Source organism: Aulostomus chinensis, chromosome 2, assembly GCF_037954235.1.
Source record: "Aulostomus chinensis isolate RoL2024-O1b breed Wild chromosome 2, RoL_Achi_v1.0, whole genome shotgun sequence".
NCBI classification, from domain to species: domain Eukaryota; kingdom Metazoa; phylum Chordata; class Actinopteri; order Syngnathiformes; family Aulostomidae; genus Aulostomus; species Aulostomus chinensis.
In genome coordinates, this window is record NC_141321.1 from 35,658,065 (window position 1) to 35,676,426 (window position 18,362).

The following is an 18,362-nucleotide window of genomic DNA, read 5'->3' on the forward strand; positions in this document are numbered from 1 at the left end:
CATAGAATACATAAACGTCCCAGTCACCAGTAACTATGGCAACAAGTGCAGACAACCGCTCACTCTCAGAGCTCAGTGTGATGTGCAGACGTAACTTCAGTGGTTTCGTCGTTTATCAATGTTCTGCCTCTAATGGACAAAGGAAGACTTACAAACAAACGTCTTCGTCACATATTTTGTCCTTCAGTCCCCACAGACCAGTGCAGGGACACGTCGGCAACCCTGTAAAAAAGAAATAACGTATGGAAGTTCAGAGTCCAGTTCCCTGGTCGCCAGGTCAGAGACCTGAGATCAGGTGTGAGGTTCCCAGCAGCTGAAGATATTGGCAAGTTCAGTTCTACATCAGATCCACCAGTAAACACCAGACCGGTGGATGGTGGAGGTTCAGTTCTACATCAGATCCACCAGTAAACACCAGACCGGTGGATGGTGGAGGTTCAGTTCTACATCAGATCCACCAGTAAACACCAGACCGGTGGATGGTGGAGGTTCAGTTCTACATCAGATCCACCAGTAAACACCAGACCGGTGGATGGTGGAGGTTCAGTTCTACATCAGATCCACCAGTAAACACCAGACCGGTGGATGGTGGAGGTTCAGTTCTACATCAGATCCACCAGTAAACATCAGACCGGTGGATGGTGGAGGTTCAGTTCTACATCAGATCCACCAGTAAACACCAGACCGGTGGATGGTGGAGGTTCAGTTCTACATCAGATCCACCAGTAAACACCAGACTGTTGGATGGTGGAGGTTCAGTTCTACGTCAGATCCACCAGTAAACACCAGACCGGTGGATGGTGGAGGTTCAGTTCTACATCAGATCCACCAGTAAACACCAGACCGGTGGATGGTGGAGGTTCAGTTCTACATCAGATCCACCAGTAAACACCAGACTGGTTCAGTTCTACATCAGGTCCACCAGTAAACACCAGACTGGTGGATGGTGGAGGTTCAGTTCTACATCTTATCCACCAGAAAACACCAGACTGGTTCAGTTCTACATCACATCCACCAGTAAACACCAGACTGGTTCAGTTCTACATCAGATCCACCAGTAAACACCAGACTGGTTCAGTTCTACATCAGATCCACCAGTAACACCAGACCGGTGGATGGTGGAGGTTCAGTTCTACGTCAGAGCCACCAGTAAACACCAGACCGGTGGATGGTGGAGGTTCAGTTCTACGTCAGATCCACCAGTAAACACCAGACCGGTGGATGGTGGAGGTTCAGTTCTATGTCAGATCCACCAGTAAACACCAGACCGGTGGATGGTGGAGGTTCAGTTCTACGTCAGATCCACCAGTAAACACCAGACCGGTGGATGGTGGAGGTTCAGGTCTACGTCAGATCCACCAGTAAACACCAGACTGGTTCAGTTCTACGTCAGATCCACCAGTAAACACCAGACTGGTGGATGGTGGAGGTTCAGTTCTACGTCAGATCCACCAGTAACACCAGACTGGTGGATGTTGGAGGTTCAGTTCTACATCAGATCCACCAGTAAACACCAGACTGGTTCAGTTCTACATCAGATCCACCAGTAAACACCAGACTGGTTCAGTTCTACATCAGATCCACCAGTAAACACCAGACTGGTTCAGTTCTACATCAGATCCACCAGTAAACACCAGACTGGTGGATGGTGGAGGTTCAGTTCTACATCAGATCCACCAGTAAACACCAGACTGGTTCAGTTCTACATCAGATCCACCAGTAAACACCAGACTGGTTCAGTTCTACATCAGATCCACCAGTAACACCAGACTGGTGGATGGTGGAGGTTCAGTTCTACATCAGATCCACCAGTAAACACCAGACTGGTTCAGTTCTACATCAGATCCACCAGTAAACACCAGACTGGTTCAGTTCTACATCAGATCCACCAGTAAACACCAGACTGGTGGATGTTGGAGGTTCAGTTCTACATCAGATCCACCAGTAAACACCAGACTGGTTCAGTTCTACATCAGATCCACCAGTAAACACCAGACTGGTTCAGTTCTACATCAGATCCACCAGTAACACCAGACTGGTGGATGGTGGAGGTTCAGTTCTACATCAGATCCACCAGTAAACACCAGACTGGTTCAGTTCTACATCAGATCCACCAGTAAACACCAGACTGGTTCAGTTCTACATCAGATCCACCAGTAAACACCAGACTGGTTCAGTTCTACATCAGATCCACCAGTAAACACCAGACTGGTGGATGTTGGAGTGGTGGAGTCTTAAAAACCTGGGTTGCTAACAAGAGTCTAGAGGAGCCTACAGAGGTCCAGGAGGTCATTAAAGGTCATCGGGGGGAAACACAAGAAGCCTGAAGCTTTGTGGTGGTGACCTTGAAGTCATGTGACCCCGGTTAGCTTAGCACTGCTAACCGTAGCATCCAGGCTTGGAATACCCATGGAGATGTTAACCTCCTGTTAGCCGCCCTGTTTCCTGTGAACAATGAGCTGTTTTGAGTTCAGGGGACTTGAGAACGATGAGTAAGATGATACAGAGTTTAATCAGTGGACTTCTCTGTCTCTCTGCTGTCCGGCCTGTCTGTGTTTCACTCTGTCTTATCTTTTTCCAACCAATCGCCTGCCACCGTGCTGCCATGGTCACTCCTCCTCCCTATTCTCCTCCAATCAGAAGCTCCCAATCTCAGCCTCCCGCCGTTGGTCTGTCCAAACCCTCCATGATTGGCCGGTACTGAGCTCTGTCTGCCCGCCCATTTGTTCATCTTTGCCTCCATCCTACCCTACTGTCCTCTCTCTCTCCATCCTTCTTCCCCCTTCTCTTCCCCTCTTCCTTCTCTCTACATCTCTCCCTACATTGTTCCCCCTCCCCAGGCTTCTCATCATAGCATTTCACTTCCTGGTTCTGTTGCTTGCCTCTGATGGGCTGCCTGACTGACTCTGTGTCTTGTCATCAGACTCGGTCAGGACACACCTGATGTTCTGCTGAACTAAGAATAACTAACAAGGCCTGACTTCCTGTGTGCTTGCGATCTAACATGTAGTTACATTTTGAGGTCATTTGGCTTCTCAGGCTCCAGATGTAATAAAGTCAAAACTAACTGTCTTCCCACTTCGTCGATGAGCCGCCGATGATGTCATGTAACTGGTATTTCATCATGTCATCACCAAAACATTTTAACTCCACCGGGAGCTATTGCTGAGATGGTGGATATTGCTAGCTTTGAGGCTATTTAGCATTAGCAGGAGCTTAGCCTGGTTTTTATTTTATGATAAGATTTTATTGAACTGCTTCACAAACGCACGAGTCGGCCATCTTGGAAAGCACCAACTCCAAGTGGATGTTAATTGCTAGTTTGATTCAGTAAAGTCCCTGAAATGTTGATACTTTTGGAATTCTTTTAGTCTGTCTTTGTGTTCTCATGGTGAACAGTTAACGCATCAGTAGAATAACAGCCAGCCAAGTCATGTGGTTTGTATCCAAATGGTGATCCTGTACCAAGATGGTGGACCAGCTCTCACATCAGGTAGCAGCTGCTTTGAAGAATCATGTGTTTTACTTCCTGTTTACCTCAGATTGATGTGATGCTTGGTCTTTTAGTTGCTAACCTCACATCTTTACCAGAGATGCTGTTGCTATAATTGACAGGGCCTGCTGAGGCTCCTCTGATCATGTGACCGGGCCTTGGTTTGTCTCTGAGCAGAACTCCAGAAGTGCCTGGACCTGATAGAAGCTAGTTTGAAGAACAGTCATGATTCTGGACTCTCTCTGTAACTGGATTCTGATGTGATGATGTAATAGCGCTGTGGCAGAGACATATGTCTTCTAAAACCGTCCAGCGTCTTGCAGTGTGATCCATCTGTCGGTAATTTGTCCCCCAGACCACTTTTAATCAGGTGGTGCTTGTGTCCTCTGGCCTGCTCTCTCCCTCCCGTCTTTCTGTCCTCCAGAAATCCCGCAGGTTCAAAACGAAGCGAGAGGGGACGGACTACAACAGCCGTCCCATCAAACTGGCGGGGAAGGTCATCATCCAGGAAATCTCCTGCCTGCTGCCGGTCCACAAGGCTCTGGGCGAGAGCTACATGTGAGACTGACGCCTCCCCCTGCAAATATCTGGATCAGATCTCTCAGAAAACTCTTAATGATTTAAGTTTCCAGTCAACAAATGAAAGTAGTTTGCCTGGTGAAAAGATGTTTCTGTTTCTCAGTCTGAACATGAACGACATCCAAGAAACGTGTCAGAAGAATGCAGCGGTGGCACTGGCGGCCGGGCGCAGGGATGTGGCCAAGGTAAAGCTCACCTGTAGGTGCCGGTGGTCGTGCTGGTCCGTTTCAGTCTGTTGATTTGTGTCCTGCTGTGAGTCTGGCTGGGTGGCAGTAGAGGTTCGTGTGGGCCGCGGCCAGATCAGCTGATGAGGAACCGATGGGGGGATCACACGGTGTTTCCTGCTCGCACGTGCGTTCATTCACACTTGGACCCACAGACCCAGATCCCTCTAGTTCACAGCCATCAGATCAAGTTGCTGTGACGCTCCCCCGTGACCCTGCAGGACGCTCTCAGCCAACGCCCTCCGTCAAAACCCAGCACTCACTCATCCTGGGTAGTCAGGGTAGTCGCTGTAATGTGGACACGCCCACATTCACAGGATGTACCTGAATGTAATAAAGGTCAATGACCTTTACAGTGTGTGTGTGTGTGTGTGTGTGTGAGAAGGTGTGGGCCCTGGCGTCTGCAGCAACCAGTCAGGACCTGAGTCCAGACGCTGACCCGGACACGGAGACACCCTGGGCCAGACACCCGTTTGGACGCCAGCTGCTGGAAACGCTGTGAGTTGACGTCTGAAAGACGTTTTAATTTACATTTAAAGACTGAGACGTCATAAAACTCCAGAACCCCGAATGGTGCCGTCGGCCCACCGCACCATTTTATCACCTCACAGTGTGGAAGGAAAGAAGAGAAGCGTTATCAAGGTGAAATAATGATACCTTGTTGCGGCTTTTAATACACAGTGCTGGACTATCAGGGACTAGACTATGGGGGCTGGACTATCAGGGACTAGACTATGGGGGCTGGACTATCAGGGACTAGACTATGGGGGCTGTACTATCAGGGACTAGACTATGGGGGCTGGACTATCAGGGACTAGACTATTGGGGGCTGGACTATCAGGGACTGGACTATGGGGACTGGACTATCAGGCTGGACTATGGGGGCTTGACTATCAGGGACTAGACTATGGGGACTGGACTATGGGGGCTGGACGATCAGGGACTAGACTATGGGGGCTGGACTATCAGGGACTAGACTATGGGGGCTGGACTATCAGGGACTAGACTATGGGGGCTGGACTATCAGGCTGGACTATCAGGGACTAGACTATGGGGGCTGGACTATCAGGCTGGACTATCAGGGACTAGACTATGGGGGCTGGACTATCAGGGACTAGACTATTGGGGGCTGGACTATCAGGGACTAGTCTATGGGGGCTGGACTATCAGGGACTAGACTATGGGGGCTGGACTATCAGGCTGGACTATGGGGGCTGGACTATCAGGGACTAGACTATGGGGGCTGGACTATCAGGGACTAGACTATGGGGGCTGGACTATCAGGGGCTGGACTATCAGGGTCTGGACTATGGGGCTGGACTATGGGGGCTGGACTATCAGGGGCTGGTCTATGGGGGCTGGACTATCAGGGACTAGACTATGGGGGCTGGACTATCAGGCTGGACTATGGGGGCTGGACTATCAGGGACTAGACTATGGGGACTGGACTATGGGGGCTGGACTATCAGGGACTAGACTATGGGGGCTGGACTATCAGGGGCTGGACTATCAGGGTCTGGACTATGGGGCTGGACTATGGGGTCTGGACTATCAGGGGCTGGTCTATGGGGTCTGGACTATCAGGGGCTGGACTATGGGGGCTGTACTATCAGGGACTAGACTATGGGGGCTGTACTATCAGGGACTAGACTATGGGGGCTGGACTATCAGGGACTAGACTATGGGGGCTGGACTATCAGGGGCTGGACTATGGGGGCTGTACTATCAGGGACTAGACTATGGGGGCTGTATTATCAGGGACTAGACTATGGGGGCTGGACTATCAGGGACTAGACTATGGGGGCTGGACTATCAGGGACTAGACTATGGGGGCTGGACTATCAGGGACTAGACTATGGGGGCTGGACTATCAGGGACTAGACTATGGGGGCTGGACTATCGGGCTGGACTATCAGGGGCTGGACTATTGGGGGCTGGACTATCAGGGACTAGAATATGGGGGCTGGACTATCAGGGACTAGACTATGGGGGCTGGACTATCAGGGACTAGACTATGGGGCCTGGACTATGGGGCTGGACTATCAGGGGCTGGACTATCAGGGACTAGACTATGGGGGCTGGACTATCAGGGACTAGACTATGGGGGCTGGACTATCGGGCTGGACTATCAGGGGCTGGACTATCGGGGGCTGGACTATTGGGGGCTGGACTATCAGGGACTAGACTATGGGGGCTGGACTATCAGGCTGGACTATGGGGGCTGGACTATCAGGGACTAGACTATGGGGGCTGGACTATCAGGGACTAGACTATGGGGGCTGGACTGTGGGGGCTGGACTTTGGGGACTGGACTATCAGGGACTAGACTATGGGGGCTGGACTATCAGGGACTAGACTATGGGGGCTGGACTATCAGGGACTAGACTATGGGGGCTGGACTATCAGGGACTAGACTATGGGGGCTGGACTGTGGGGGCTGGACTTTGGGGACTGGACTATCCATGCTGCTATAAATGCAGCACGATGTCTCCCCCTCTTGTACAGTTTGGATCACTACAGTCAGATGAGCGACGTCCAGACTCTCGCCATGCTGTCCAGCGTCTTCAGAGCTCAGGCTCCGCCTCCAGACTGCTACTCCCTGTACGGACACCATCAGTCGCGCTCCACCGTGTTCACGCCCCACCACTTACGCTACGTAAGTGCTGACAGGACAAGTGAAACGTCTGTATCAATATGTGATCGTGCGGTTTTATGTTGGCTCCTCAAGGGGGCGCTCCGTCGGCACCACACTCTGGGAAGGATTAACAATCAGCAGTTCATGGATTATTAACGTAGGTGGGCGTAGTGTTCGACCTCACCAGGTGGGAATCTGTTAACAGATGTTGGGACCAATCAGAGTTTAGCATCACTTTTCAGTGACATCAGAGCTGGTGATTGTTGGCGTGACAGCAGATGGTTCATCCAATCAGCTGGGACGTTTCCTTGAATGTTCCCGCCTTCATCCAAACTTCCAGGTCAACTTGTTTGTTAGCCGACAGTTTCGATGTGACTCGCCACCGGTTGTCTTTTCCTTCCAACCATCAGCTGACAGAAACACTGATGGACTCTAATACATCTTAATTGCTGGCTCAATGGCGTTCCTCAAAGTTGGCGTTCTGACATCATCCTTCACACTATTACTGCCCCCCCTCCCCCGGGTGGGCACCAGCAGGACTCTCTTCTGTTGGCGTGATGTCATGTTCTACTGTCTCAGCCCAGCTTCACCTCCAGCTCCGTCACCTCGGGCTCCTGCTCCAGCACCTCCGAGTCCATCAGCACCAGCACCTGGAACACATGTGAGCTCCATGCTGCCATGGCAACCACCACATCGCCAACACACTACACCTCACACAGAGTTTATCAGGATGTTTTCATTGCCTCCACCACCCACGCCGACCATCTGTTGTTGTCCTCAGGTCGAGACTCTGAGCACGCCAACCCCTGGGGTGAGTCCTCTCCGGACGACTATCGCTATGGCAACCAGGGTAACACAGATCCACGGGAACGAGAGCGGGAGCAGCACGACATGAACAAGAGGTAAGGCAATGCTTCCACTCTTTAACTGAAGAGGGCGCCATTGTGAGTAATATAAATTAAAGCTGCCGGCCAATGTGACCTGCAAACCCTAACACGCCGCGTGTTAGCCACACCGCTGACATGCTGCTAGCTAGGAGTTGGTTGTTGACGTGCTTCATGTCATAAATCTTCGGCTTGAACCAAAGCAACTAAAGCTGTTTGAGCTCATCAGGACGTTTTGATGCCCTCACACAAATAAGAACCAGCGTCTGTTTAGCAACAGTCCTCGTTGGTGAAGTGAAGCTCCTTGATGTTTTCATCAAAGTGAAAGTTTATAGGTCCTACGTGCCTTGATGATGGCGTTGTCATGGATGACCACCAGAAGAGTATGAGAGGGATGAATTTGTTTGGCTGTCTGATTGGACATTTGGGGCTCTGATGTCACTTCCTGTCCCACAGACTGCTGGACCCTGCCAACACGCTGCAGTTTGATGACTTTAAGAAGTGTTACGGAGAAATCTTGTACCGCTGGGGTCTGAGGGAGAAGCGAGCCGATGTGCTCAAGTTCGTGTCCTGCGCACCAGAACCTCACAAAGGCATCGGTACGTTCACATGACTTCCTGTGTGAGCACACTGGTGTCCCTCCGCTGCTGACGCGGTTTCTCATTGCAGAATTTGGCGTGTACTGCTGCCACTGTCGCAGTCAGGCTCGAGGGACGCAGTGCGCCGTCTGCAAGCGTCTCACCTTCCAGTGCGCTGTGTGTCATGTGGCCGTCCGCGGCTCCTCCAACTTCTGCTTGAGTTGTGGACACGGAGGACACACCAGTCACATGATGGACTGGTTCCGCCAGCAGGACGAGTGTCCCGCCGGCTGTGGCTGCCACTGTCTGCTGCAGAGCACCTTCTGACCTGGAGAGTTTCATCACATGGTCCTCTGTGGATGGTTGGCAAGGGTTCTCAAAGTGAGGTCCAGGGACCCCTGGGAGTCCTCAGAGAGACGTCATTGATCCTCAGGATTTTGTGTTTTGGTTTCAGTTAAAGCTTCACTGGACGCCGCTTTCCTGTGTATCAATAAAGCTTCAATTCAAAAGCTAGAAGTGAAGTATTGAGCTCAAACTGTCGGTAACAGAGGTAGGAATTTAGCTATGGCGCCATCGCTGTCGGTTCTGTGTCTGGGCTACAGCAACATTCCTTTTGTGTCATGTGACCAGTGCGGCGCTATCGTTCAATAAAAGCAGCGGGCCGACGTGTCTTGTCTTTATGGTGTCTACTAGTTAACATTTACAGAGGGGGGGGTTTACATACACCTTACTACTCATAACATTTAAGGAAGGAAGACAAGGAGGCGGAGCTCCCACTACTTCACTATAAAGACTCCTCCTACATGAAGAAAATATCGATAACTTCCTGATCTGTGTATTCATCAACCCACCACACGGCATTCAAAGTTTCGATCTCGCTCAGGGTCACAGTCAGCGTTGGCCCCTGACCAATGGATGTTAGCGCATTCCTTCTGTAATCCCTGGTGCTCTTAATGCAGCACTGATGCATGAGCGGCCGATGGCGCCGCCTCGAAACCAGCATCGCTGATGAAGAGCTGCTGCTGGCTTCACCAGAAACATGACATCAGTAAACAGCAACACTGTCATCAACATTTTATTCCTTAAAACAACAACAGTATCTGATTCATCGTCTAAAGTGAAGCGCCGTTGTCCTCACAGAGGACACGCCCCTTTTCACCAGGTCTCCTGTGACTGGATGTTCTTCAGTCTGGAACAAAAAAAAAACAAGGAAATAACCACCAGAGTCTGATTCAGGAGGGGGTAGTGGGAGTCTGAGTGTGTCACGCTGCCATGAGGGAGTCTAAGTTTCTGTTTCAGGGAGAAGAAGCACCTGAGTCAGTTACCGTGGTAACAGAGTCTGAATGACTGAAGGGGAGCGCTGGCTTCATGCATTCAGTTATTCTGGCAGAGTTTTACCGTCTGAATCAAAGTCTGTCGATTAGGAAACTTAACGTTCCGCTGGTGTTCACCTGGGATTTTTAAGCGTTACTAAATATTAGGCTCACGCTGAAGGATGGGGGGTAACAATGAAAGACATCGTGGTTTCATTTAGATTTTTTTCATCCAACCCTCAGCTGAACCGTCAGTGTGTTGTCGAGGCACACAGGTGACAACTGAGATGGCGACCAGCACTCTGTTTGGTGAAGAAAGTAAAAATAGGAAAAAAGGGTCACAGAATTCAGAACTCAGGTGAGCTCTGTTCGTCTCCGGACGCGAGCCGAGTGTCTCCACTCAAAGCTCAACCGTTCAAACCTCTGCCGCTTTCTGTCGTTTTGATGATTTTCAATGTGTTGTCTCTAAAAATGTGCTCTGTACAGCGACCTTGAAATAAAAATTGTTATTATTATTAGTTATTGTTGTTAGTGTTGTTGTTAATATATATAAAAAAATATATATAAATATATATATAAAAAATATATATATAAAAAATATATAAATATATATATATAAAATATAAATATATATATAAAAAATATAAATATATATAAAAATATATATATATAAATATATATATATTAAAAATATATAAATATATATATATAAAATATAAATATATATATAAAAAATATAAATATATATAAAAATATATATATATAAATATATATATATTAAAAATATATAAATATATATATATATATATATATATAAAAAAACATGTATGTGCTCCGTGTGCAGCGCCTGTCTACATGTATGTTGGGCTCTACATGGGGTCTCTCTATGTACTTGAGGTTGAGCTCTTTGTTAGCTGTTGCCATGGTGACTCGGAGCATTGGGGCTCCATGAATGTGGACTTGTTATAGTGGTGGTTCACGCGCTTCAGGGCAGAGCTGCTGAACTCAGATCAGCTGTTCTGGAACTGTCAGTCAGAGGTTAAACCAGTTCAGGTCAGACTAACCCGCCGTAATACTTCTGATTCAATGACGCTACTCTGGAGGTCTGACCTCTTCAGCAGCTCCTCCGCCGTCACAAGCCCAGCTTCGCAGTCACTGTCTGGCGAGCTGCTGTCCGCCCCCTCCTTCTTGGACTTCTTCTGCTGCTTCACTTTGTGTTTGTGTTTCTTGTGTTTCTTCTTCTGGGAAACAAATTCATATGACATCATCAGAAAGGAAGATGAAGAAGAAGAGCTCCACGAGCCGCCATGTTTCTACCTTCTTATCCTTCTTGTGTTTGTGCTGCTTCTTGTGTTTCTTGTCTTTGCTCCGCCTGCTGGGTTGCTTTTCCTCGCTGGGCGAGCAGATGGAGTTGGCACCGCCTCTGGCTGAACAGGGAACAACAGGAAGAGTCATTAGACACCTGAGGCTGCGTCTCTGTTCTCATCTTAATTGGCTGCAAACAAGAAAACAGAACAGAATCGTTTCTGCACGGGAAGTAAAGAGAGAGAACGCCAGGAACAAGAAAAGATTCATTGTCAGCTTTGTTGTTTTTTCACTTGTGTACAATTTCGTTTTGGTTATTTGACTTTGAGAAGATAAATCTGATGTTTGTGTCCACTCACCCGGCGAAGGCGGCAGCTTTGGACCAAACTCTGCCTCTTCTTGCACCGCCATCTGAGAACAATCGGCCACTGTGACAGGAAGGAAGACGTTGCAGTTGGCTGGACAATAGCTTACCATGACTCTGCAATATTTCAACAGCATGTATGAGTCAGCTGCCCTGATTGACTCCCACGGCTCTCATCATGGGTTTTCTGCTCAAAACATTTTTGGAGAAACCGGCTGATCACCTGACCATCAACCAGACCATAATAATAATAATAACAAGTGATTCACCACTATACTATTTTTTCTGGTAAATTTAGACTTAAACTCTGCACCTTCTTCAAGTTCTGTGGATGTTTGGTTTTTTTAATCTTTTTCGTCAAACTGTTCTCTTGCACCTTTAAATGTATTTTTGTGACAACCACATTCTTCAAGCGAGGGAGAATCTGTTGGAGTCCAGCTCACTGGCTCTGACTGAGGGGACAGACGCTCGGTCAGTCACTGATTTCACGATCATTCATCTGCATCTTTGCCGGCGTCCAGGGCTGCGCTGACAAAAACACGTGACTCAGTTGTTTGTATGCATGAGTCGTCTGACTGCTCCGACCATGAGGCGACTGAGGATGAATCACCTCTCACCGATCTGCTGGCTTCTTGCAGGAGTCGAGGAGGTGACAGAGGAGGACGTGAAGTTGAAGAGGTTCGGTGGCTTTAAGTCGACTCCTCCTTCACCCTTCTTCGCGTCCTCCTCGCTGTCTGTGTCTGAAGAAGAGGAGGACTTCTCATCGGATGAGCTGGCGAAGATGGCCCTGAAAAGATCCATGGGTGGCCTCCTCTCCTCCTCTTCCACCTCCTCCTCTTCTTCCTTCCTGTCTGAGCTTGACTGATCCTTTGAAAACAGAGACAAATTGTTCCACTCAGAGTGAGACTTGTAGACCAGTTTCCTCTGTCTGGAGACATGAACTCAAGGCCACTGAGGCTTGTTGCTTTTACTTTTGAGGTAAATAGCAAAAGTTTAAAAAAGAAGAAACTGCTGGATTCGTTCTACAATGACAAGAAAACAACATTTCTGTTTATTCAGAGGTTGGTTTCAGCTGAGGACCCCCGAGTCCCCCCTCCTTTAGACCCGTTACCTCAGTTCTGCTGTCTGGCATTTGCTTGTCGGTCCTGGTGGTGGCGGGTAAAGCAGCTGAGGACGTCCGGTCCAGTTCAGTCTCAGACAGGTCGTTCTTCTTCTTCTCATCTTTCCGGTCTGAAACATCCCACCTTGACTTCCGGCTGGACTCTGCAGGCTTCAGAAGAGCTGAGGAGGAGGAGATGGAGAAGTGCTGTTACCAAGTAGATCATTAAAGATTCATTCTTCTATCACGTTCAAAATACATTCATAGATTTCAGACCATTATGAAGAAAGGTTATTGTTTGTCATTCAACTGAAAGTAGGTTCAGTAGATGAAGAGTGGTGTCATCAGTAGACGTGATCCATTGGCCCAACTCGCCGGTCAGGCCTGGTTTGGTTCTTGAGGCCAGTCAAGGTACCTGATGCATCGCGATGCTCCGTCACTGTCAGGAAGTTGAAGACTGAAAACCTGTCCCGTCTGACCTTGAGCAGGCCCACCGTCCCAGACCTGAGTGAACCCAAACGTGTATGAACACAAACGTCTATGAATCCAAACGTGTATGAATCCAAACGTGTATGAACACTAACGTGTATGAATCCAAACGTGTATGAACACTAACGTGTATGAATCCAAACGTGTATGAATCCAAACGTGTATGAACACTAACGTGTATGAATCCAAACGTGTATGAACACAAACGTGTATGAATCCAAACGTGTATGAACACTAACGTGTATGAATCCAAACGTGTATGAACACAAACGTGTATGAATCCAAACGTGTATGAACCCAAACGTGTATGAACACTAACGTGTATGAACCCAAACGTGTATGAACCCTAACGTGTATGAACACTAACGTGTATGAATCCAAACGTGTATGAACCCTAACGTGTATGAACACTAACGTGTATGAATCCAAACGTGTATGAACACTAACGTGTATGAATCCAAACGTGTATGAATCCAAACGTGTATGAACACTAACGTGTATGAATCCAAACGTGTATGAACCCAAACGTGTATGAACCCAAACGTGTATGAACACTAACGTGTATGAATCCAAACGTGTATGAATCCAAACGTGTATGAACACTAACGTGTATGAATCCAAACGTGTATGAATCCAAACGTGTATGAACACTAACGTGTATGAATCCAAACGTGTATGAACACAAACGTGTATGAATCCAAACGTGTATGAACACTAACGTGTATGAATCCAAACGTGTATGAACACAAACGTGTATGAATCCAAACGTGTATGAACACTAACGTGTATGAATCCAAACGTGTATGAACCCAAACGTGTATGAACACTAACGTGTATGAACCCAAACGTGTATGAACCCTAACGTGTATGAACCCAAACGTGTATGAACCCTAACGTGTATGAACACTAACGTGTATGAATCCAAACGTGTATGAACACTAACGTGTATGAATCCAAACGTGTATGAATCCAAACGTGTATGAACACTAACGTGTATGAATCCAAACGTGTATGAACACTAACGTGTATGAATCCAAACGTGTATGAACCCTAACGTGTATGAACACTAACGTGTATGAATCCAAACGTGTATGAATCCAAACGTGTATGAATCCAAACGTGTATGAACACTAACGTGTATGAATCCAAATGTGTATGAACACTAACGTGTATGAACACTAACGTGTATGAATCCAAACGTGTATGAACACTAACGTGTATGAATCCAAACGTGTATGAACACTAACGTGTATGAATCCAAATGTGTATGAATCCAAACGTGTATGAACACTAACGTGTATGAATCCAAATGTGTATGAATCCAAACGTGTATGAACACTAACGTGTATGAATCCAAATGTGTATGAATCCAAACGTGTATGAATCCAAACGTGTATGAACACTAACGTGTATGAATCCAAACGTGTATGAACACTAACGTGTATGAATCCAAACGTGTATGAATCCAAACGTGTATGAACACTAACGTGTATGAATCCAAACGTGTATGAATCCAAACGTGTATGAACACTAACGTGTATGAACACAAACGTGTATGAACACTAACGTGTATGAACACTAACGTGTATGAATCCAAACGTGTATGAACACTACCATGTATGAATCCAAACGTGTATAAGGGCTGTTCGATTTTGCCCAAAATTAAGTCCTGATTTTCTTCCCTCAAAATCAGATTTTCGATTACGATTATTTTGTGAAATGACAAAAGGCATCTGTAATATTTTTCCACCTCCTTTCAGTCAATGAAATGTAAATGTGTATGAATCCAAACGTATCCCCCCTCCACGACCCTTAACGGCCTAAGCGGTAGAAAATGGATGGATGGATGGATATAAACATATGGTAATAGGTAATAGTGGTTGTGCTAGTACCCGGGGTAGGGGTCGGGCACATTGAACCTCTTGCAGAGCACTTTCTCTGGGTGCCACTCAAACGTTTCTCGGGTCAGTTTTCCAAACATCTTCATCTTGACGGCGGCTTGTTTGTTGTCCACATCACCCTGACGACAGAGACAAGTGTCCCCCTGATTCAGTCACCAGCTAAGACAGTTGTGCATGAGTTTGTGTGACGGTAGTGCTGTGTCCTGGCTGTCCCACCTCTTCATCACGGCACACCTCCACGCTGTCATCGTCCTCCTCGTGTTTGGCCCTTGTGAAGCGGGACGACAGCAAAGAGGATGTGGGCCGGTACAAGATGGAGGCTCGGACAAACTCCTCCCTCTCCCTGCTGCGCTCCCACTCCGTCATCCCACAGTCCAGACTCTGCTCCAGGGCATCTGAGGAACACACACAAGTTTTTTTCAGTTGCCTGCAGGTGGTGGCTGCCTACATGTCATGATGAGACATGTAGCCATGCCCACCTGTCATGATGACACATGTAGCCATGCCCACCTGTGTCTCCCTGCTGAAGGCGGTTCAGGTAGAGCTCATAGCGTGCCTGCTTGCTGGGGTTCTTCTCAAATGGCCTGAAGGTCTGTGAGGACGTCTGACCTCGCCATGCTTCCAGAGCCTCTTGTTGCTGCTGCAGGCCTAAGGGGGCAGTGCCGCTCAGAGGCGATGCCCCCACTGGCTGCAGGGCATCATGGGATTTTGGGATGGTGGGTTTGTTGGAGAGCGGGCCAGAAGTGGCGCGAAGGCTGAGCAGTCGCTCTCTGTCTTCAGGCCTGAGAAGCTCCATGACTGACCTGGGACCTGAGGAGGAACACAGGAGGAGGACAGAGAAACAGTGTGGCATCCATTAGGATGTCATATGTAACAAATCCTCCAGGGGGTGCCCCCATCACATATTATCATATTTGTGTACCCTGCAGCGACTCCTCGCCCAGCAGCGCCCTCCTTTGGTCTGAGGCCAGCTGGTGACGTCCTCCGCGGCCGACTGGTTGCAGCTGCTCAGGGACCATGTGACCTCTGGAAGTCCTCAGAGCCTCAGCCAGCGCAGGACTGACCCCAGACAGATGCGAAACGTGGACTGAAGGGCAGAAATGATGGACTGGGCGGTAGTTGCTGGGTAGCAAGGGTGGAGGGAAGATCTATGGAGAGAGTGGGACGTGAGTGACTCACAACACCAAGGCGGAGGCAGAGCTTCAGAGACGCTGCACACCATTTTCTCTTCAGCTGGTTTCTGAGCCAGAGTGAAGCCCTCCAGGATTTTACCAACATACGATGCATCTTTACTTCCGGCTGAAACAAGAAAACAGAAAAACAAAGATGCTTAGCAGATCCAAAATTCACAGTTAGAGAGATGTCATGATGACATCAGCTGTGTCTGTTCACCCTGAGACGGTTAACCCTTCATCCCTGACTCAGACTACCTGAATATAATCCATCAAGGCAACGAGCATCATCTTCATATTCAATCCATCTACAAACTTTCCAGGACTCTCCAGGACCGCAAACACTGACCATCAAGTTTTAAAATTTCCACTCATCCTGAAGGGCGTCAGATAAGAGTGTTGACTTACAGTCCCTTCACACAACGAGCATTGCTGCCCACGAATGTCATCGGCTTCCTCCACAGTCCAAAGACATCAAGAGGGACCAGGTTAATCCAGACTCTAAATTGACCGTAGGCGTGGCTGGGAGAGCCAATGGTTGTCTGTCTCTATGTGTTGGCCCTGCCATGGACAGGTGACCTGTCCAGGGGGAAGGCTGCTGGGATAGGCTCCACCCCCACCACCCTGAACAGGAGGAGAGGGGGAAGATGGAGGGATGGAGGGATGATGGATGGATGGATGATGGATGGATGGATGGAGGGATGGATGGATGAATAGATGGAGGGATGGTTGAATGGATGGATGGATGGATGAATGGATGGACGGAGGGATGGATGAATAGATGGATGGACTCTGCACCGTCCTCAGTACTTCCATACCTCCCTTCTTACCGCTTTTTACTTTGTACTGTTGTGGCGCTGTCCAGCCGTAAAGGCCGTCTCCTGGCTCCTCCCCTCCCAGCACTGTGTCATATCTGGACATAGAGTCTCGATGGTACACGTCTTCGTCATCATCTTCCAGTGCCCCAACCCCGAAGGCCTGTAGGTCAAAGATCACGGGCAGCATTAAGTCTTTTTTCATGAACATGGCCATCCAGACACTCACCTGTCCAGCGACGCCCCCCCTCCGCAAGCCCCTCTTTGTGTCTCCAAAAAGACGACTTCTCAAGTCGGACTGAGGGTTGAACAGGTCAATGTGTTCAGGGGCTCCTCGGCCCTGCAGAGCCAGGCTTGGGTCCAGACCCCGGTACCCCAGACCCTGGACCCCCAGCCTGGGGCTGAAGTCCACTGGCGTAACATCCTTTGGGGCAAAGGTCACATTCTCTGGAGCGAATTCTTCATCATCAGCATCATCGTCATCAAGCTGCCGAGCAGAGAGAGAACCAGGAATCGTTTGTGATCCATTACAGTCCAACAAACACTTTGATCTCCAGGAGAAATATGTCTTCACGCACTGATGCTGGAACTGCACCAGATTATGCTGGTGACTAATTGTCCCTGTGTTTAAAAGACATCAGCAAAGTCACTCACCTCTGAGACCTCTGAGCCAGTAGGGGGCAGCGTGCAGCCGTAGACTGGTCCTCCATCTGTCAACAGAGACAAGCCATAGCATGAAGGATACTTCCTGTCAGCTGGTCGAAACAACGATTGTGCTGCTCTGAAGATACGTGAACCAGAGATGTACCAGTCTGCTGGTGGTGAGCTCTCCTCTTCACACGAGGCCCAACTCCCTGACCTTCCTTCCAGCCCATCCTCCTCAGAAGCTCGACCCCCATAGACGTCCTGACAGACAGAAGCAACGAGGACGATTCACAACACTGTAACTGTTCCAAAATGTTTCCAGATTTTTAAAACTTTGAAATCTGCAACACGCTCGTCAGTCACCATTTACCTTTGAACACAACCAATGCGCATTGAAACTGATTTATTCCAGAATGCTCTGTTCACACCAGACACAATGCCAATTTCTGTGGCTTTATGTCAAAGGCAGCAACCCTACAACAGCAGAGGTCTGACTGACTGAGTGGACATGCTAAAATGAACCAGTGCAGCTCTAGACTGGAGTCTTCTGCATCCACTGGGCGGCACGGCGCCCCAGGAGAAGGGATGCCCTTTCACCAAAGTGTGGGAGAGACATCTGCTGGACTCAACAGCTCAAATACACTTGACTCCATCAGACTTCATGTCCTGTGTCTTGTGTGACTAGGGGAGACCGGTTGTCTCCTGCAAGTAGCTAGAAGGGAATTAGTTGGAGGAGAGCCGGCCGCCACCGCTTCCTGCGTAGGACCAGAGCGTTTGGCTGACTGCAGTAAGTCTCTGTCACCCAGCTGCTCCCCCCAGGCATCGCGCGGTGCCTCCAGCTCCAACCCTGAGGAGGAGCTCACTTT

At 48.7% G+C, this 18,362-nt stretch overlaps 2 protein-coding genes across 12 annotated transcripts in view; one reads left to right on the top strand and one right to left on the bottom strand.

Moving 5' to 3' along the window:
• The window catches only part of wdr59 (WD repeat domain 59), a 16,970-nt gene extending 6,746 nt beyond the window's left edge, over positions 1-10,224 (top strand). The window contains exons 19-27 of one of the 2 annotated variants that reach the window (XM_086191629.1): positions 2,641-2,697; positions 3,918-4,051; positions 4,176-4,257; positions 4,682-4,794; positions 6,802-6,952; positions 7,511-7,592; positions 7,713-7,833; positions 8,272-8,414; positions 8,485-10,224. In XM_086191629.1, coding sequence (XP_086047755.1) covers positions 2,641-2,697; positions 3,918-4,051; positions 4,176-4,257; positions 4,682-4,794; positions 6,802-6,952; positions 7,511-7,592; positions 7,713-7,833; positions 8,272-8,414; positions 8,485-8,720 — 1,119 coding nt within the window. In that variant the 3' untranslated portion in view covers positions 8,721-10,224. The remainder of the gene's footprint in view (positions 1-2,640; positions 2,698-3,917; positions 4,052-4,175; positions 4,258-4,681; positions 4,795-6,801; positions 6,953-7,510; positions 7,593-7,712; positions 7,834-8,271; positions 8,415-8,484) is intronic. The other variant, XM_086191637.1, reaches the window with a different exon arrangement.
• The window catches only part of gpatch1 (G patch domain containing 1), a 13,685-nt gene continuing 4,775 nt past the window's right edge, over positions 9,453-18,362 (bottom strand). Inside the window, exons 5-20 of one of the 10 annotated variants that reach the window (XM_086191676.1) lie at positions 17,660-17,757; positions 17,506-17,561; positions 17,081-17,338; positions 16,855-17,014; positions 16,084-16,163; positions 15,787-16,012; positions 15,375-15,674; positions 15,081-15,259; positions 14,856-14,983; positions 12,890-12,978; positions 12,487-12,656; positions 11,993-12,242; positions 11,371-11,439; positions 11,024-11,133; positions 10,817-10,947; positions 9,453-9,582 (exon numbers count right to left, since the gene is read on the bottom strand). In XM_086191676.1, the coding sequence (XP_086047802.1) occupies positions 9,549-9,582; positions 10,817-10,947; positions 11,024-11,133; positions 11,371-11,439; positions 11,993-12,242; positions 12,487-12,656; positions 12,890-12,978; positions 14,856-14,983; positions 15,081-15,259; positions 15,375-15,674; positions 15,787-16,012; positions 16,084-16,163; positions 16,855-17,014; positions 17,081-17,338; positions 17,506-17,561; positions 17,660-17,757 (2,338 nt within the window). In that variant the 3' untranslated portion in view covers positions 9,453-9,548. Of the gene's footprint in view, positions 9,583-10,816; positions 10,948-11,023; positions 11,134-11,370; positions 11,493-11,751; positions 11,899-11,985; positions 12,243-12,486; positions 12,657-12,889; positions 12,979-14,855; positions 14,984-15,080; positions 15,260-15,374; positions 15,675-15,786; positions 16,013-16,083; positions 16,164-16,854; positions 17,339-17,505; positions 17,562-17,659; positions 17,758-18,362 lie in introns of those variants that run through there. The other 9 variants (XM_086191685.1, XM_086191656.1, XM_086191650.1 and 6 more) reach the window with 9 other exon arrangements.